The sequence below is a fragment of the Echinops telfairi genome, unplaced genomic scaffold (assembly GCF_000313985.2).
Source record: "Echinops telfairi isolate 266 unplaced genomic scaffold, ASM31398v2 ScPeMD7_1;HRSCAF=3_0, whole genome shotgun sequence".
Classification (NCBI taxonomy): Eukaryota; Metazoa; Chordata; class Mammalia; order Afrosoricida; family Tenrecidae; genus Echinops; species Echinops telfairi.
In genome coordinates this window covers 92418554-92439313 of record NW_022103896.1, presented here as the reverse complement: position 1 = coordinate 92439313, position 20760 = coordinate 92418554, and the positions used below count along the sequence as shown (strand labels likewise).

At 46.3% G+C, this 20760-nt stretch overlaps 1 protein-coding gene across 1 annotated transcript in view; it reads left to right on the top strand.

Annotated features, from left to right (window-relative positions):
- Window positions 1-20760, top strand: part of WNK2 (WNK lysine deficient protein kinase 2) — a gene marked incomplete at its 5' end in the record, with an annotated part of 187400 nt that overhangs the window by 76475 nt on the left and 90165 nt on the right. The window contains 3 exons of the mRNA XM_045294376.1: window positions 11973-12145; window positions 13304-13524; window positions 16681-16838. Coding sequence (XP_045150311.1) covers window positions 11973-12145; window positions 13304-13524; window positions 16681-16838 — 552 coding nt within the window. The remainder of the gene's footprint in view (window positions 1-11972; window positions 12146-13303; window positions 13525-16680; window positions 16839-20760) is intronic.

Here is a 20760-nt window from a genome sequence, read left to right as displayed (position 1 = left end):
TTTTAAAATGAGGGAATGTGAAACATCATTGCTTTAGCTGTTAGGGCCTCTTGATATTCCATATAAAGTTGAGCTTAATTTTTCCATTTCTGTTAAGATGACTGTTGGAATTTTTGTTTGGATTGTGTTGAATATATAATTCACTGTGGGTTGTATTGCCATCTTAACAATACTGTTTTCTAATCCATGGGCACAGAACATCTTGATATTTTTAAAAAGCTGGCTCTCTGTTCCTCCTCGTGTGAGGCAGCCGCATCTTCCCATTCCCGTGCAGTCCCAGCCACATCCCGGAGATGCTATAGAAGAGGTCAGAGTAAACGGATTTGTCAGCAGTGGCTGCCTGGTCACCAGAGCTGCTTTCAAATCTGGCAAAGTGGACATTGTTGCCATCATGACCCTTTCATTGACCTGAACTACACGGTCTACATGTTCCAGTATGATTCCACCCATGCAAGTTCTATGGCGCTGTCAAGGCTGAGAACAGGAAACATCATCAGTGGGGTCCATCTCCATCTTCCAGGAGCAAGACCCAGCCAACAACAAGTGGGGTGAAGCTATGTCTTCTCAACCATAGAGAAGGCTGGGCTTGCTTGAAGGGCGATGCCAAAAGGGTGATTATCTCAGCCTCTTCTGCCGATGCCCCCATATTTGTGATGGGCATGAACCATGCGAAGTATGGCAACTCCCTCAAGATTGTGAGCAGTGTCTCCTGTACCACCAACTGCTTGACCTCCCTGGCCAAGGATGTCCATGACAACTCTGGTATTATGGAGGGATTCATGCCCACAGTCCACACCATCACTGCCACCCAGAAGACCGTGATTGGCCCCTCTGGGAGTTTATGGTGTGATGACCGTGAGGCTGCCCAGAACATCATCCCTGCATCTACTGGCGCTGCCAAGGCTGTGGGCAAGGTTATCCCAGAGCTGAATGGGAAACTCACTGGCCTGGCCTTCCCTGTCCCACCCATAATGTGTCCATTGCGGATCTCACCTGCTGTCTGGAGAAAGCTGCCAGGTATGATGACATCGAGAAGGTGATAAAGCAGGTGGCTGATGGTCCCCTAAAGGGCATCCTGCGCTACACTGAGGACCAGGTTGTCTCCTGTGACCTCAACAGTAACACCCACTCTTCCACTTTTGATGCTGGGCCTGGCATCGCCCTCAATGACCACTTTGTCAAGTTCATGTCCTGGTCTGACGATGGATTTGGCTACAGCAGCAGTGGTGGACCTCGTGGTCCACATGGCCTGCAAGGAGTAAGAACCACCCCCTGGACCACCCGCCCCAGCAACAGCACTAGAGGAAGAGAGGCCCTCAGCTGCTGGGGAGGTTTGGCCCAAACTTGATCCCCAAACATATTGAGAATATCCCATCATCTCAAATTTCCATCCAGACCCCCTGAAGCAAAGGGAGGGGCTTAGAGAGGCCAAGCTTGTCATGTCCCATCCATAAAGTACACTGTACCCAGCTCCCCGCCCCACACAAAGCCTCTTCTAGCAATGCTTCGTAATTTTTATTACTTAAGTCCTTCACATCCCTGATTAAATTTATTCCTAGGAATTCAATTCTCTTAGATACTATAAATGGAATTGCTTCCCTAATTTTCTATTCAGATTTCTCATTTCTGGTATATAGAAACCCAACTGGTTTTGTCAGTTGACCTACTACCCCATGGCCTTATTAAATTCTTTCTCTCTCTCTCTCTCTCTCTCTTTTATATCTCTAGAAGCTTTCTTGCAGATGCTTTGGGATTTTCTCTATGTAGGATAATGTCATCTGCAAATAGAAATAATTCATTTTTCTTCTTTCCCAATCTGGCTGCCTTTTATGTCTTTTTCTTGTATTGCTCTGGTGAGGTCTTCTAACATAATACTGAATAGAAGTGAGAAGAAAGGTCACTCTTGTTTGGTTCCTGACCTCAAAGGTAAAGCCCTCAGTCTTTCACCTTTAAGTATGATGTGGCTAGTGTCCTTTTCTCATATGCCTTGAATCATATTGAGGAATTTATGTTCTGTTTCAGTCTTCTTTAGGGTTTTCATCCAGAAAGGGTGCTGTAATTTATTGCCTGTTTTTTCTATGGAGATGATCCTGTGATTCTTTTCGTGTGCTTTTTATTTAATGTTGAGAATACTTCTTTTAAGTCATCCGTGCACCCCCACCTCCCATCTATTCCCATCTACACATATTATTCCCCAAAGCAGTGTGGAACTGAGTTTTGAAGTCAAAGTTTCTGCCTTGAGAAATTCTACACTTTGGGGATCTTGCGACCAGAGGCTCTAGAAAGGTGGGAGTGACTGGCCTCTCTGGAAAGCTCACTGAGACGTTGTCTTCAGTGTGTGCACCGGAAGTCTGGCTCATCAGTCATGACCTGGTCATTTCCTGCCAGTGTCTGGCCATTGTGCCTGGGAGATGCAGAGAGGCCCATAGACCTGCATGCTTTCTAGTGTTGCGTTATCTTTTGTGATAGCTGTGTGTGGACTTTTATTTTTATGATGGCGCCGTCATTTATATATAAGACAAAATTGCTACTCAGACACACATGATTTCACCTGTTTTGTGCTTAAGGCAGGCTACAGGGCATTTAGGTTTACAAAAGCGAGTTTATTAGAACACTTCAGTGAGTGTTAGAGGCAGCAGGACATCAAAGCTGGAAGTTTGGAAACACCGGTAGCTGCGTCTGTTTTCTCAGGCTGGGAAGAGAGCGTTCATAGTTGGCCGTCAAACATGTAGGGAAGGAGGTAGTAAACACAGCTTCACTTCACTGACAACTTCCTCTGCTTCACGTGCAATAACAGACAGGTCTGTTTGATCTGCTTGCCCATTGACCCCTAAAACCTCAAGGGTAACAGAGGACACTCCCTCACAGAGGAACCCAGCACTCCCATTGACCTTCAAAATCTTAGGCACGCAAAGGGGACACACCATCACAGAGGACACTAGATCTGCTTGTCCACTGATTCTTGAAACCTGGTGCTCACAGAAAGTACAACCACACTGGCGATCCCAGGTTCATCTACCCCCTAATCCTCGCAATTTGGCATGTACAGAAGACAAACCTTTACATAGGACCCTTGGCAAGAGAGGGGCCCACTAAGGCTGTAGGAAATGAGCCATGCTTGCTGTCTGGTGAGGAACTCTGGTGACTAGTGGACTACATATTAAGATGATAACCACAATGTCAGTGGTTCGAACCCATCAGCTGCTCCATGGAGAAAGATGAGGCTGTCTACATTCTTTAGAAATCCAGAGGGGCAGTCCCACCCTATCTTACAGCGTTAGCATGGACTTGGTGCTAGTGAGGTTGAGTTTTGTCTACTGATGCCTGCCTGCAGGTCTTTTTGGTAGGAAGCCGGATGTGCTGGTTAGGAATTCTGCCAACTGGACACTCCACTGCTCCTTCAGTGAGTGTCTGGCATCCACTAATTCCTAACTGCGGTGGACGGCCAAGGGAAAATCCTCCGCGACTGCACTTCAGGTTCTCTGAGAGACCTGTGGAGTAATTTTTTCTTCTGATTTAAAAAAGAGGAAACACAACCAAGCACCTGAAACTCGCGTGTCCTGTTATCTCAGTCCGGATTGTGTCCCTGTAGGCCTTGGGCTTGCTTCTGCTCCTGGGCACTTTTCCCTCGGCAGCAGCCCTTCCTCCTCCACCAGCCAAGAAAAGTATTGACACAAAATGTACACAAAGACAGCCGAGTCTTCTGGCTGGACTTGAGGGAGGCCTGGTCACTCTGCTGTTTAGCATCTGCCTCGCTGAAAGCAGAGCCGCAGAACCCCCGCCCGAGAGCACATGTGCAGTCCTCGTGGCCTGCAGAATCTGGCAGAGCTAGTGAGCCCAAGCCTTGGGCAGTGTCCCCTGCTGGCATGTGTCTCTGTCTTCTCAGCCCCAAACCAAAAATAATTCACCACCGTGTTTCCAGATGGATCTGGGCCTGGGAGAACCCATCAGCACCAGGCTGTCCTTCTGTGACCACCTTGCCGTCCAGATCAAGCTCTGTGCCCCCCCACCAGTTGTGCTTCAAGGGTGACTTGGGCCACCTTGTTCTCAACTGACTGGACCTCTTTTTTTTTGTAGCAAAGGAAAGCCAGCTCAGGATATTTTCATCCTTTATAATCTGATTAATCTTTGAGGGAACAGAGCCCACTACTTTCTGCCACACTAACCACCTGGTGGGACCTCACCTCAACACCAGACTTTCAGAGAAGTAACTCTTCTTGCAGGCTTTGGAGATTTCTGTCTGAGGGGTTATATGCTTTCTCTTGACTTCGCTCTTTGACCTTGAGCAACAGCAGTAGATTAATTCATAAAGTAATCCCAGAGTTGCTGGATTCTACCGTCTTGGAGTTGCCGATCCAGTAGGGGCAGACCTTGACTGAGAGTGAAGAGCAGTCGATGGAGTGAGGTGGACAAGAGAGGAGCTGAGCTTCACCCTGAAGGGTGGTTTGGGGAAAACACTCCAAGCAGAGACTCATTGCCTTTCTAAATTACAGAATTCATGTACCACATAGTTAAAAAGTATCTTAGTATATAAGGTTTTTTTAAAAATTCCTTCTTTATCTTCACCCCCAGGCCACCTCCAAGAGGTAACTATTGTAAATAATTTCTGACTTTAGTGTATCAGCTTCGACAGTATCTGCTAAAAAATTCCAAGACTATATATAGCATGCGTACAGAATTTTCCATTGCATTTTAACCTTTGTTAATTATAATGTCTATAACATTAGCAGTTTGTTCTGAAACTACAATGAAATCTGCCATACTTTGCTATTCGTTGATTTATTTATTTTTAATAAATCATTTTATTGGGGGCTCTTACAGTTCTTATAACAATCCATACACCAACTGTATCGAGCACATTTGTACATATGTTGCCATCATCACTTCCAAAACATTTCCCTTCTACTTGAGGCCTTGGTATCAGCTCCTCTTTTTCCCCCTCCCTCTCCCACCCTCATGAACCCATGATAATTTATAAATTATTTTTATTTTTATATTTTACACCATCTGCTGTCTCCCTTCACCTACATTTCTGTTATTCGTCCCCCTGGGGGGATGGGGGGAGTTGTAGCGATCATTGTGATTGGTTCCCTTTTTCTCGCCCTTCTCCCCCTACACTCATGGTATCACTATTCTCAATTGGTCCTGATGGGTTTATCTATCCCAGATTCTGTGTGTCCAGAGCTCATATCTGTAGCAGTGTACACGCTCTGGTCCAGCCAGATTTGTAAGCTAGAACTGGGGTCATAATAGTAGGGGAGAGGAAAGCGTTAAGGAACTAGAGGAATGTTGTGTGTTTTTTCAGTGCTATACTGCACCCTGGCTGGCTCGTCCCTTCCTTGTGACCCTTCTGTGAGGGGATGCCCAATTGTCTACAGATGGGCTTTGGATCGCCATTCTGAACCCCCTCATTTGCATCAAAATTGTTGTTGATTGATTTCTTGAATATCACCAAAGATAACTTATAATATAAAAGTAAGTCAAAAGTGTTGCTACTAGGGCTTTAGTTCACACGTGGATGAGCTTAGTCTAAACAAAAGGTGTCTAAGCATGTCTCTGTGATCACTGTATAATTGCAGACAAGTTCCCTCAATGATACAGGTGTCTTGGTCCTTTAGAACGTCTTCAAAGTGAGGTCCAGGTCAAATAGAAGCTCACAAGGGGGTCTGCTGGGCCAGGTAAAGTCAAGGCAGAGAGGACAGCTGAGAAAGTTAAGGCAACAGTTTTACTGAATCTCAAAGGGGTAAAATTGATAGATTGTTCTCCAAGGACACAGGTGAATCACAGGGGTTGATGATGAAGAAATTCTGAGAAAATCGAAGGCTGCATTGTCAAGAAAAAGGGCATGACTGTTATGCCAATAATTTTTTTCCCATCCCAACAGTTCACCTGTTCGTTCTCTGAGGGTAGCAAGGCTGTCCTATGAAAATTTCATTGGGAAGGCTTACTCCATCCACCCTACAGCCCTGACCTTGCCTTTTCAGGCTCTTTTTGTTCCCTCAACTCAAAGAATTCAAAAGGAACCCTACCCAAACTGCCGTTTTGACATAAACAAGGAGCACAGCATTTTTTGGGCAAGGGCTTGAGATATGTAAACTTCACCTTCAGACGTGTATAGACCTAGATGAAGGATACATTGAGAAATGATGGCTTCACATTTTGATGTTCTTCTTTAATAAAGTGTCTATGGTTTTGTTTCAGAGCCCTGATAACAAAGTGAGCTAACTGTTGGGCTGCTGAGCAAAAGGTCAGTGGTTTGAAGCCTCTAGTTGTCAGGTGGGAGAAACATAGGGCAATTTGTTTCCATCGATATTTACTGCTTCAGGAACTCTGATGATATTTTTATAGCAATGCACTTTTTGACTTACCCTTATATAAATAATTCTCCAACTTCCCTCTAGCCCCAAGGAGACCTGTTAAAAAAAAGCTCGTGGAAACGATGTGGTCAAAGGAGGCTTCCAGGTGAGCCAGTCGTTCAGTGTAGCAGAGCGTCCTTCGCTTGATCCCCATCAGGTTCAGTCATCACCTCAGACCAAAAGGCATCTGTTAGGCCACATCCCTTTGTGTTGTATTGTATCTTGTTGGCATACACATTTAGAGAATGTAGGATGTGCATTTGGGTTTGTACATTATGAAATTGGATGAATTTTGATAGATGCATAAACTAGTGTCACTCCCATCCTCTGTTATGATGTAGAATGTTTGTACCACTCCTAAAGTTCTCTCAAGGCCGCTTCCAGCCAGCTCCCATTTCATCTTCCCCCCTAGAGGTAGCCCCTGTTAACCTTGTTCATCATACATGAGGTCTTCCTTCTCCTGGAGTGTTGCAGAAGTGGAAACGTGTGATATGGTTTCACGTGTTCGGCATACTTAACGTTTTATCCACATGGTTGCATGTAGCAAGAGTTTGTTCCTTTTGTGGCTAAATAGTACTCTTGTTTGACTGTATTACATGTGTTCATGTTTCACCTGGATGACCGATATTCGAACTGTTCCCACTTGGGGGCTATTATGACTAAAACTGCTATGAAAATGTGTGTGTACATCTTCTGTGGATCTATGTGTTCATTGCTAGAGTGGTAACTACCTAGCAGTGGAGTTGGTGGGTCACAGAGAAAACTGCCAAGTTCTTTTCCAAAGTGATTGCACAATTGCCACTCCTCCCAGCAATGTAGGGAAAGTTGTAGTCTCTCTGCCTCTTCACCAACAGGTAATGTCACCAGTTGTTTTAGTTTAATCCTTCTGTGAGGTGTGAGGTGTGAGGAATGGCTGGATGGTGCAAATGGTTAACACACTTGTTGCTAACCCAAAGGTTAGAGGTTCAAGGCCATCCAGACACAGCTCAGATGAAAGGCCTGGGGATCTACTTCTGAAAAGTCAGCTCTTGGAACCCCTGTGGAGCACAGCGACACCAGGGGCAGGAATGGCTCCATCGCCACTGGTAGCAGCAGGCCGTGGCCGGGCCTTGCTTCACGTGCATTGGTTTGATGCTGAATGATGCCGAGCACCTTCTCTTTGGGGCCATTCTTGGGTCTTCCTTTGTGAAGCGTCAGTTCATGTCTGCTTTGTTCTGCTTCGATCATTTTCGTATTTACGTACTTTTGTTATTTTCAAAATTAATAGAATTTATTTTTTAGCGCACATTCAGGTTTACAGGAGAATTGGGCAGAAAGTACAGAGAGTTCTTATATCCCCAGTCTCACAATCCCTTCTATTACTAACATCTTGCATTTTCTATTGAACATTTGGTGCAATTGATGAATTAATACTGAGGCATCATTTTTTTAGATCTTGCATTTGGGTTTTATTTAGCTATAAAGTACACATGCTTAACATCTTTTATCATAATCCTATTCGTTTAAATTGTTAAATTACATGTTATATAGACCATAAAACGATGCCTTACATAATTTATTATTTATTTAATGCTAATTAGTAAGCCTATCAACATTCTCGAATAAGGAAGGGTCTGACAGAAGACTGATAGCTAAAGTATTTCTTGGGAAGCATCCAATCTCAGCCTTAAGAAATCTCTTAAGTTGTAGTACATACCCTTTCCCTAAATTAGCTGACAAACAGGGCTTGGGACTAGATTACAAAGAGAGGAGGTTTGGGTCCAACATCTAGTTAATCAACCTTGTGGTTGAAATGAAAACAAAAACCAGGTTGGGATAAGCACACACGTTCTATGCAATTCTGTAGGAGTTTTAGCAAAGCTATAAAGGAATCCCAACAACAGTTGCAACAAATTCAAGCTCTGAAGGGTAGTCTAAATGTGTGGAGAACTGAGCATGCAGAGAAAACCCTTCTTTCCTTTGCGAATAACCATAGCATCTCTTTAAAAGGGCAGAGGAGTCATGTTTAGCAAGAGTCCACAGCTCACACTAGGGTTTACCCCGTCTTTTTATTATTTAGCCACAGGATTTCTTGGTGTACGTGAGTTCATATATAAATCCATGGTTTGACTTTTCTAAAATAAGCCATCATTTGGGGTGAACGCACAGCTTCCACTTTATTATGTAGATTAAATGCATTTTTGGTACTTACAAGCTTCGTTCCCCACTTGTCTATCAGGGTGTCATACCGTGATGCTTGCAACATGATACTAGAAACTATACCAACAGTATTTCAAATATCAGCAGGGGTTCCTTAGAGCTTCCAGACTAAGGACAATTAAGGAATAAGGAGAGGCATTTGACTTCAGGAAAATTCCCCACTGAAAGCCTTATGAATAGCGGCAGGGCTTTGTCTGAGAGAGTGCAGGAAGATGAGCTCCTCCAGTTGGAAGCACTCAAAATATGATTAGAGAAGAGCCGCTTCCTAAAGTAGAGTCAACTTTAATGATACAGAAGTAGCCAAGCTTTCACGACCTTCATTTGGGAGGGGACTCAACTCCAGATAATAAGCAGCAGCTGAAAATTCCTACTAACAATCCGAATTTGGAATGTGCAAAGGACAAATCTAGCAAAATTAAAAGTTGTCAAAAATGCAATGGAACCCATAGACACTAATATCCGAGGTAAAAGAGGACTGAAAAGAATTGTTTTGGCTTTTTGAATCAGACAATCAAGGTTTAATATGCTAGGAATGACAAATTCAAGATCAATGGTATCATATTCGTCTCAAAAAGAATATTTAGGATCTGTTTTGAGATATAATGCTGATAGGATAGTATCTATGTGCATACAAGAAAAACCAGGTAATACAACTGTTACTCAAACATATGCCAACCACTAAAGCCAGTGATGAAGAAATTGAAGAATATTGCCAAATTCTTCAGTCTGAAATTAACCACACAAGCAATCAAGAAGCATTCATAATTACTGGTGACTGGAAAGGGTGGACACAAAGGGGTATGATCAAGAGCTGGAGATCAAAATGACATTCTCTGTAAGAAATGTGTAAGACCAATGGCTTCTTCACTGAGAATACCTTTTTTTTCCAACTATACTTTTAGCTAATCTCTATACCAGTGGGCCTCACTAGATGTAGCGCACCGGATTCAAGTCGACATCCATGGGGCTGGACAGTGTGTTGTTGTGAGGGGTCATCCAGGTGGTTCCAACTCATAGTGACCGTACGTACAAAAGAAAGAAACCCTGGCTGTCCTGCGCCATCCCCTCCATTGTTTTTATGTCAAGCCCATTGAGGCAGCCACTGGATCAGTCAATCTTGCCCAAGGCCTTCCTCTCGTTTGCTGCCCTTCTACCTTGCCAAGCACGACATTCTCCTCCAGGGCCTGGCTGTCCTGACAATGTGTTCAAAGTAAGTGAGACAGAGTCTCTCCACCCTTGCCTCTAAGGAGCACTCTGGCTGTACTTCTTCTAAGACAGACCTATTTGTCCTTTTGGTACTTCAGGATACTTCCAGTATTCTTCCCCAGCACCAGAATTCAAATGCATTGATGCTTCTTTTGTCTTCCTTACTCAGTGTCCAATTTTCACATGCATTTGAGGCAATTGAAAATACCATGACTAGGGTCAGGCGCACCTTCGTCCTCAATGTAACATCCTTGTTTTTCACACCTTAAAGGGGTCTTGTGCAGCAGATTTGCCAATGCAATGTGTCGCCTGATCACTTGACTGCTGCTTCCATGAATATGTATTGTGGATCTAAGCAAGACAAAGTCCTTGAAAATGTGAACCTTTTAAAAACTGATCATGACATTATCTCCTGATTTTGAGGGTTTTGGTTTTCTTTGGCATTGCGTTGTAGTCCTTACTGAAGGCTGCAATCCTTGAGCTTCATTAGCAAATGCTTCGCATCCTCCTCACTTTCAGCAAGCCAGGTGCCTTCATCTGAGCATCACAGGTTGATAATAAGCCTTTCTCCAAGCCTGATGGTGCATCCTTCTTCATATAACTCAGTTTCTTTGTTTACTTGCGTAGCATACAGATTGAATAGATGTAGTAAGAGGATCTAACTGATGTACGTCTTTCCTGATTCTAAACCATGCAGTATTCCCTTGTTCTAGTCACGTAACTGATTCTTGATCCATATACAGGTTCCACACGAGCACAATGTAGAGTTTTGGAATTTGCATCCTTCTCAAGGTTAGCCATAGTTTTTTATGGTCCACACAGTCAAATGCCTTAGTACAGTCAATAAAACACAAGCAAACATCTTTCTGGTATTCTCTGCTTTCAGCCAAGATCCATCTGACAGCAGAAATTACATCCTTTGTTCTATGTCCACTTTAGAATGCAGCCCCAAACTCTGGCAGCCCCTTGTCAATGTAACTCTTGTGTGATCGTTGGAAAAATTTTACTTGCGTGTGATATTTCTCTATAATTTGAGCATTCTGTTAGTTCACCTTTTTTGCAATGGTTGTAAATATGGATCTTGTGCACTCCGTTGGCCAAGTTTCTAAATTTCCTGACATCGATGAGTGAGTGCCTGCAGTACTTTATCAACTCGTGGAAATATTTCCATTGGCATCCCATCAACCTAACCTAGTGTTTTGGCTCTCATGGACCGTGATCTTCCTGCATTCTGTATCACTGCTTGTGGCTGCATGAGTCTGGAGAGGGGTTTATAGATGTATCAGATTTATGGACTTGATCTGGAGGGGTTGAGATGTTTTCATGATACATAACTACTTCTTGATATAAAACTCTCTCTTACACATATATGAGTGTCTGTGGTTTTGTTTCTCTAGTCAACCCAGCCTAACACATCTTCCAACATTAGGGCCTCATCTTCCAGCTCTGTGCTGAACAGTGTTTGGTTGTGGCGCGTATGGTTTTCACTGGCTAATTTTTGAAGTTGAATCCTTCCTTGCTAGTCTTGCCTTAGTTTGGAAAGTGACCTTGCTGGTATTTGAAATTTTAGTGCCAGAGCTTCTAGCATCCCAGCACTGTGCAAGCCATTATGGTACAAACAAAGTGACAGACTGGTGGTGGATTGAAAATGTGCGTGAATCTTGAGTTGGTGAGCCATCTTGCTTCCCAGAAATTTCTCTTGCAGTGCTCCTGGTGCCGGCTCCTGAGTGGTGGAGGCCAGACTAGGCTCCGATGGCACCTTACAGGGCTGAGTACCGCAGACCTTGGGGAGCCAGTTACACAGCCTCTTTCGTGTACAGAGCAGCAGCTGTGTGGGGCTAAATTCAAGCTGTCTGTGTTTAGGGCTCCCTCTCATTTGTTACATGGCCTTCTGGATTTAGAACATTCCCCCCAAAACTTTCTATTGAAATTTGGTGGCAGAAAAGCTCAGGGCGGGCTGTGCTTTGGGGACATGAGGCTACCTTTGAAGCTCTGAAACTGGGTCAGACTTCACAAGTTCTCTTCTTAAAGCCTGGTTATTTTCTACTGGGCACTGTAAGTGTCTGAGAAAGCAGCCTGCTGCAGGCTCTAAAACACTAGCAGAACCAGCCCCTTCCTCGCTTTTCTCCCAACTTTTGGATAAAAAGGTTTTTGTGGCATCTGGGCTGCACAGTTGCCACCTACTCACAGTGCCTGTGTCCTCCCTTGCAGGACCGGAAGCTTACCAAGCTGGAGCGGCAGCGATTTAAGGAGGAGGCCGAGATGCTGAAAGGCCTGCAGCACCCCAACATCGTGCGGTTCTATGACTTCTGGGAGTCCAGCGCTAAAGGCAAGCGCTGCATCGTGTTGGTGACAGAGCTGATGACTTCGGGGACGCTGAAGACGTACGTGTGCCACCCTACTTGCTAGGCTTGTGGTGTGGGAGTGAGGGGTGGCTGTATGGCCTGGGAAAATGTCTAGGGCTCATACTCCTCTAGAATGTCCCCATTAGCCTGGTACCTTATAGGAAAGATCCTCTCAACAATAGGAAGACCCCACGAAGGAATAGAATCTTATCAAAGCAAATAGCAGTTGCCTCTTAGCATTGAGCTTCTACTGGCTCTGTTCATCAGACACATAGAGGAAATCTTGTGCCCCCAGCCCCATAGACGGTTTCATGTGTTTGATTCTTCATGGGACAGCAGGGATGCAAATTACTGGGATTATTTACTTCCTATGGAGTGTATTTGCTTGTTGTTCCTGGTGCCTGGTTGCTGCTGAGCTTTAGCATTAGCCTGGGCCCTAGTCCACTCCACACACTCCCGTGGCATGAGAAGTGGACTACTGTCAGGTGGGATGGTGGAGTTCACTAACCTGGCCCTCTCCTCATGGGCTAGACTGAATGGGTAGTCAGATTCCAGGGGAGGGAGTCCGCACAGGAAGGGTGTTCCTGGTAGGCCATCACTCTACTAAAGAGCCTGGCTTGTACACATGGGAAGGGGAACAACGTCCCCTCTCAATAGTTGCAGCTTGTGTCCATTGGAAATGCTCCAGCAATAGGTAAACCAATGCGACCTCATTGTGGGGATCGTCTTCCACTTTCACCCACAGCTTTCTCCTAGGGGCTTAGCAGACCTACCCACTCAGATATGGGGTCTGAACTTTAGGGCTTCAGGTGCCATGTTGTCCCCTCCAAACCCAGCCCTTCCAGGCTCTGAGGCGTCCCAAGAACTCCATCCTGTTTCAGCCAACAATTGCGAGCACCAGCAGCACCCTGTCCTCATGATAGCAGTGTTGTGACTGGGTGCAGTTTAGCAGTACTCCCAGTGGAGGGGAAGCTAGTGCATGGGCCTGGGCTGGGACACAGCTCTTCCCGGCTGGCCTGGCTGCCTGCTCTGGGCAGCACTGCTAAGATGCTCCTATCTGATGGCATTCGCAAGCCATCTCCACCTGCACACATGGAGGGTGTCAAGGGAGGGCCCCAGCCCACCCCATCTTCAGTGGAGCCTTGCAGAGGACGCTTTGTCCCGATGCTTGGTGAGTGTACTTTGCCTTTTCTCCAGGTACCTGAAACGGTTCAAGGTGATGAAGCCCAAAGTTCTCCGCAGCTGGTGCCGGCAGATCCTGAAAGGCTTGCTGTTTTTGCACACGAGGACGCCACCCATTATCCACCGAGATCTGAAATGTGACAATATTTTTATCACTGGACCTACCGGGTCTGTGAAGATCGGCGACTTGGGCCTGGCTACCCTCAAAAGAGCTTCATTTGCCAAAAGTGTGATAGGTATGCCCACTTGTCCCTTCTCTGAGGCCTGGGAGCCTAGAAGCAGGTGGGCTCGGGAAGGCCAGCGTTGAGCTTGCTTGCCAGGGTTGGCCTCATTTGGGGGTTACTATGCTGAGCTCCATCCCTCTCGCTGCCCATCTTTGGGGAATCTACCCATCCTCGTGGCAGCTCTCTGCTAGAGAACGAGATGACTGTGCCTAGTCTCCCACCTGGATCTCTGCATCGCCTTGTCTGACTTGAGCCCTCTTTGTCACTGGTCCCCTGGCTGATGGTTTAGGCAAGGGGAAACCCAACCAAAGGCCCTTTCCGTATGGGCTCCGAGAGTGGAGAAGACCCAGACCTGGGCCCAGGAAGGCCTTGTAGGATGATACTGGGCTGGTCTTACTGGGCTGGCGATGGGAGATCATGGAGCATTTGGAGATGAAGTGTAACTATATGAGGGGTAGAGGGACGGTGGAGACGGGTGGGAAGGTGGGTACAGGTGAAAGGCCTGCCGGCATTCTGAGAGGGCGGGTGGTGTCTGTTCTGTCATCTTTCAGTAGTTAGTGCACAGTCCCTTCTCAGAGAAGCTCTCCTCCTCTGCTGCCACAGCCATTTTGGAGGGTGGTCCCTTGGCTGCTGCAGGGGGATATCTCTGTCTCACCAGAGTGTACTCAGCCCCAAGCAGGCACGGAGTGTCTGTCCACCTTCACCCCAGGATGGAGGGAACGAAGAGAACATTTTGCAATGAGAGTACTTGGAGGGGATGTGAGTTGGGGCCTTCTGGACTGTAGAATCCTAGCGGTCGGGGAGTACAGTGTTGTGTGAGCAGCTACCCGGGAAGAGCTTGTGTTAGTGAGGCCCTGGTGGGAGCACCGAGGAGCACAAGCAGAGCAGGGAGATCATCGTGCACTCCATGGGAGGAAGGCTAAGAACAGGGCCCACTTGGTGGCCCCTGCACCTTGGGATTCCACATCCTTGATAGTTCCTAGGGAAGAGTTTGACTGTTTGACCCCAGGAAGCATTCAGGGCTTCAGACACTGGATTAGCTGCGTGAGAGGAGGGCCGTTTACAAACCACCTGCCTCCGACTAAGCTCACTCACTAAAACCTGGTGAGACATCTCATAGACGCTTCTGGGCTTGCTCTCACCATGAAGTCCCTTCTCTGGAATTACAGGGCCAGGAGGTGTGCTGTGAATGCTTTGAGCCAGGCTGACTGTACCCGGTAAAGACAGGGTGCATCCCTGTGAGCCTAGGTAAAGCCCAATAAGAAACACTGGGACCAGGGAGCTCACATCTTCAGCTGTTCTTGTGGGAATGTGCATGAATCTTCTCAGGTTCCAGGCAGTGAGCAGGCAAATAGCACTGAGTGGAAGGCCTACAGGTGAGGGTGCCCATCCATGCCTTCTGATGGGGGAAATCCCTCCTCAGTCTGTTAATGGCATTAGCACAAATCACCCAGATAGCTGCTTGTCTTAATGGCAAAATGGGTGAAACACCCTTCAAGGCTCTAGGGGCCAGCCTTAAGCATCTGCCTCCTCTCTTCCTCAACCTGCCTCTCAGGAAGAGGAGCCTCCCCTGTGAGTCCCTCATGGGGTGAGTGGGGAGAAAGCAGTAGGTGCATGATCTCATTTCTGGCCCAGTGTCCAAGCTTTTTTGCTAGCACTTTAGCTGTGACCCACTTTGCAGTGCCTTGTCAGTGGGGGCTCTTGTTGTGTGCCCAGGGCTTGAGAAAATTCTGAAAAGCCTCTGCTGGGTTTTGTTCTGTCTTGAGAACAGCACAAGAGGCCCTCATGGCTCTGACTAAGGGCAATTGTCCTCCCTGGAACCTCACCAGGGAGGAGGAGCCTGTCAGAATGAGAGTGATATATTAGGGAGCACGCAGGCACAGCCAGCTTCACTGCCTGGCTGCTGCTAGTGTCTTCTGCGTCCCTGCCATGGCTCGAGGTACTCGGCATGATGTCGCACGCACAGATCTGTTCTTCAGATGTCATTTATCCAGAAGATAATGGTGGAGGAAGGTTGGGGTTGGCAGCTGAGGAGGCTGGCCTTGGCCCTTGGCAACCCAAACTAGCTGCTGTGCCTTAGATTTTACAGGCATACATGCCTGCGGGGTCTACAACACACACCCTCCTTGTAACTTTGGAAAGGGGTTAGGGGAGTTTGCTGGGCATGAAGCACAATTGGGGTGGCCGTGCACCCGTCAAATGGGGACAGCAGATGCAGCCCACAACGAGGCATGAGTACTACATTTAGGACTGGCCGGGTGAGGGTGCAGTAGTGACAGGTTGGTGCCGCTCACTGCAAGGTCAGCCGCTTGAAGCCACTGCTCCGTGGAAGAAAGGCGGGGGCTTTTCTACTGCTGTAAAGAGGGACAGGCTCAGAAACTCACAAGGGCAGTCCTACCCGTAGACCCCAACTCATGAGCAGTGAGTCTGCTTTTGTGGTTGGTTGGGCAACACGAGAGTAGTGAGCTGGCAGCCACAAGCACACAGTCTCCTTTTACCACGTCTCTGATGCTGGAGGGTGAAGGTGCAGCGCTGTCTTTCTCTCTGTCTCAGGGGCGACCGTGGAATGCTTTGTCCTGGAGCTGTGTCACAGTGCCCCTAGCTGCTCCTCAGTTAGTGGACCTTTAGGGTCATACTGTCTATAGCTCCATAACTAGTACTGAGGTTTTATTCACCCAGGATTATTCAGGTACAGATCAATGTTGGACCAGTCTTTAGGAGGAAAGCACATAGGAAGATGAAGGGGACTATTCCAGGGGTGTGCCCCCTTAATGAGACCCCTGTTTCTGGGCCAGCGTTCCTTGGAAGTGGTGGTCTCCCAGGACTTGTGGACAGGGGGTGGCATTATGAGCTCAGCCCCTAAAAATGCATTCAGCCTTGGATTCATGTTCCAGTAAAACTTCAGGGCCCATCTGTTTGTAGAGCATATCTGTTTGCATTCTGGATTCTAGGACATATCAGATGACCTTGGGGATGGAGCAGTCATCTCGTTGATACCTCTAGCCAAACCCAAGTGGGCACTCAGTGAGGGCTGACCTCTCCTCCCCATCCCCACCCCGGGAGATGGGCAGTTTAGTCCACGATGGGAAGGGTTGATGGCAGGTATGGGGTCGTGGTGTTCCTGGCCCCACAGTGGCTGACTACTCCATCTGCTGTTCCTGGGTACAGGTACCCCCGAGTTCATGGCGCCTGAGATGTACGAGGAGCACTACGACGAGTCTGTGGATGTCTATGCCTTCGGGATGTGCATGCTGGAGATGGCCACCTCAGAGTACCCCTACTCGGAGTGTCAGAACGCGGCCCAGATCTACCGGAAGGTCACCTGTGTGAGTCGACCTTGAGTTCTTTATTCTCTTATAAAACCCATAGAAGCCATCGTGAAAGGGAAAAACAAAGTCACTTTAAAGGTGTAGATCATGGAGGCTCAGCAAACATCAGTTATTTGAGATTACAAGAGCTCTTAGTATCATGTATGATGATGATGATGATGATGATGATGATGATGATGATGATGACGACGACGACGACTGCCGTATTGATGGGCTTTCCTGTGCTTTGAATGGCAGTACAATACGGACCACTTAGACACAGAGGGTCAGTGTCCATGCAGAGTAGCCAGCCTGGAGGCTAGCTCCAGAATGCATTCTCTGCGTGACCACAGAGCTCCCTCTTCCCCATCTTACTTAGATTGAAAATACAATTTCCTTTCCTTTACATGAAAATACTAGCACTAGGCCAAGGGCCATCGAAGCAGTGGTCAACACCAGGTGAGCACTCCTGGACCGCTCGACTCTGTTTTACTTCAATGAGGTTCTCTATCAGACAGCACTCTCTACGTTTATTGCACGTCTCCCACAGCAGCCTTTCCTTTGCCTGCAGGGCCTGTGTTCGGTGCACTGGCCGCACAGAACTCACATACAGTGCCCTGGTTATGGGGTTTGTTGTGGAAGTTAACAGGTTAAAATCCAGGTGGAAACACTCAGGTTAGAGTTGTTCAGTAAGAACATGTTACACAGTTCTTTTAAGGCTGCTAATAAATGCCTGAAGAACATGCCGCATTGATGTCAGCCCAAACATGGAGCCCAAACATGCAGTCCCTTGAATTCAGTGCCCAGAGGCACTCCACCCCACAAGCGAGCCTCTTGCCAAAAGCAGTCTGCTTGACTTGCTCAGTGGGCTGAGAAGTCCACTGCTCCCTGTCTCCTGCTCTGGCACCTGGCTCTGCGGCTCCGGCTCCGGGAGTGGTAACGCTGCCTTCTGGTTCAAAGAAGTTCACTGGGCCGAGGTCTTAGGGTCCAGAGGACATGCCCCACTTTTAGTGCTTGCCCCATGGTAACCTTGGAAGTGACAGGTTGGTGCTGCTTTCTCCATGTCCATGGACTACCAGGTCTGGATCGGTTGTGTCTGAGAGGAACAGACTGGACATGCTCCGATTAGATTAGTAATCTCCTTGCTGTCAACTTTATTCCCACTTGTAGTCAGGGTCTTTCCTATGTGGCTCAACATGGAGTTTTACTCCCCAAAATGCATGCTAGGCTACAGGGTTTGAGCCATCTTTGTTCAATGTTCCAGGGGTACCCAGGGAGTTTCAAAAATTTAGTATCTACAAGAGAGGAGGAGTGAGGTGCTTCCCTGCATGGGCACAAAGGTTCTGAGCTGAGAAAGCCTCCGGGTGGACATCAGGCTCAACTGGGAGCTGGAGATATTGAGAGTGAGGAAGAGATGCTGTGGAGCTAGTCAGTGGGCTCTCCCTTCTAGCTCCACAATGCTTCTAGAGCTCCTGCTGTGACTGTTGACTGCCTGCAGACATAACCTTGAGCCAGTGGGCCTGTATCTCTTTATGATAGTCTCTACACGTGTGTTGCTGGACTAGTGAAATGAGCCCTTCACAATGGCACTTAGGTCTCTGATGTGATGTCAGCTGTCATGTCCCATCTTCCAAGCCTTATTCGTAGCCCGTTGGTGAAATATGTTAGGCTGGGCTCTCTGGAGAAGCAAATCTCTTTGATGACACTGTATGTGTATGCACATAGAAATAAACGTTTATTAAAAATGGTTCACAAATATAATTATCATTAATGAAGGCCAAAGCCAAAGGAGAGAAATGGGGGCAGAGCTTACATTGTGAACACTTGGTTTGTAGATGCTGTGGATAACAATGGAAACCCAAGTCCATTTGCAGGGATCCCACATGGATTAAGCTTCCAGGGAATCCCCTCTGACCATAGTCAAGGGATGTGAATAACCCTGATTTTGGCAGATATAGTTAGTTCCTCTTTTGACCCATTTTAAAGTTGTTTCAATTTAATATTTTCTGTTTTCAATTCAGGTTTTTTTGTTTTGTCAAGTCATTATTGTTGGGGGTTTGTTTGTTTGTTTGCTACCTGTGGTAGTTACACACTTTTATGTCAACTTGATAAAAGAATGAATGGGTGAAGTCTAGCTTGTCAATCAGGTCACAGCCTGATTAATCCCTCCTGTGGGCATCGTCTTTTCATGAAGATTCTGGGAACTTCTTCCTCCTGGGGTGGGGGGACACACTCTTCCTCTGCTTCACACTCCTGCTGACAAGCCACATGGAGCTATGCTGATGCACTGAGATGTTTCCACCACCACTGGATCCACAAGACTTTTCACCCACTGGCCTGTGATCTTCCTGCATTTGGCATCATTGCATGGCTGCATGAGTCTGAAGAGGAATTTATGGACTGCTATCGGACATATGGGCTAATATCAGACTTATGGACTTGATCTGGACTGTGCTGGGATGTTTTCTTATATACAGTTACTTCTTTATATAAAGCTCTATCTTATACATACACAAGTGACCCTGGATTTGTTTCTCTAGTCAATCTGGACTAACACACTTCCTGTTTGTGTTTTGTGTGATTTTCTTTATATGCAATCCAGGATAGGCAGATCTCTACAGACAGTAACTGCATTGATAATTGCTTAGAGGTATGGCAGGGGAGGATAGAGTGAGGGTAGCTTATAACAATGAGTATGAGAAGAAACTGTTCTGAAATTGACTGTGATGATGATTACACAAATCTTCTTAATATGATAGAATTATTAAAGTATATGATATGTGATATTGAAAATTATATATATTGTATGATATAAGTATATGAAATGTATGATATATATGAAGTATATCCCAATTTTAAAAATTTGTTTTTTTTAAATAGCTCACATAAATGAAGCAGGTGTGTATAGTCTAATTCAAGCCTGTGGGTCAGATGTTAAAGTGGAGGCTTCTCCTGACTCATGGAGCTCCACAAACTGAGTAACCAGGAAGCAGAAAGACTATAGGCTGCTGGATGTAAAGTCAAATGAACCCAAGTTTGGCAGTCTGCTGATGATTCCTGAGATCAGTAGACAATGTGGCAGAGGGTCAATGAACTAGCGGAAGGATCCAGACCTTGCATAAGTGACGAGCTTTCTCACAGAGACTGCTTAAAATAAAAGTAGAGCATATCTCTGAGGAATCTTTCTTCCAATTGCATCCAGACTGTCATCTGATCAAGGGGGCTGCACTCCACCACCACTGCTGATTTCTCAAAGAATTGATTACATTATGTTAGATCTCTTCATGTGGGATTGCTGCTACTGAGAACCCAGGCTCATGAATTTGACACAAAACTTAACTGCCACAGTGGAGATTTAAACCAAAATGAAATGAGAGTTTCCACAGAACTGTTGACACTGTGGACAATAACAACGTATGGATAGCCTTGAGAAGAATGGGATTTTCAGGAAACTTCATTGTGTTTTTGGGGAACTTGTGCATGGTTCAAGAAGCTGTCATGTGAACAGAACAAGGTCATACCACATAGTTAAAAATCAGGAAAGATGTGCGTCAGAGTTGCATCCTTTCACCATACCTATTCTTTCTATATGCTGAGCATATAATCAGAGAAGTTGGATTATATAAAGAATGTTGCATCAGGATTGGAGGACGGCTTGTTGGAAACCTAGAATACACAGATAATACAACCTTGCTTGCTGAAAGTGAGGAGGACTTGAAGCATGTGCTGAAGATCAAGTATTGCAGCCTTCGATTTGAATTACAACTCAATGTAAAGAAAACCCAAATCCTTACACCTGGACCAGTAGGTACCATCATGAGAAGTGGAGAAAAGATTGCAGTTGTCCTGCTTGGATCCATAATCAATACTCACAGAAGCAGCTGTCAAGAGGTCAAATGATACATTGCAGTGGGTAAATCTGCTACACAAGACTTCATGC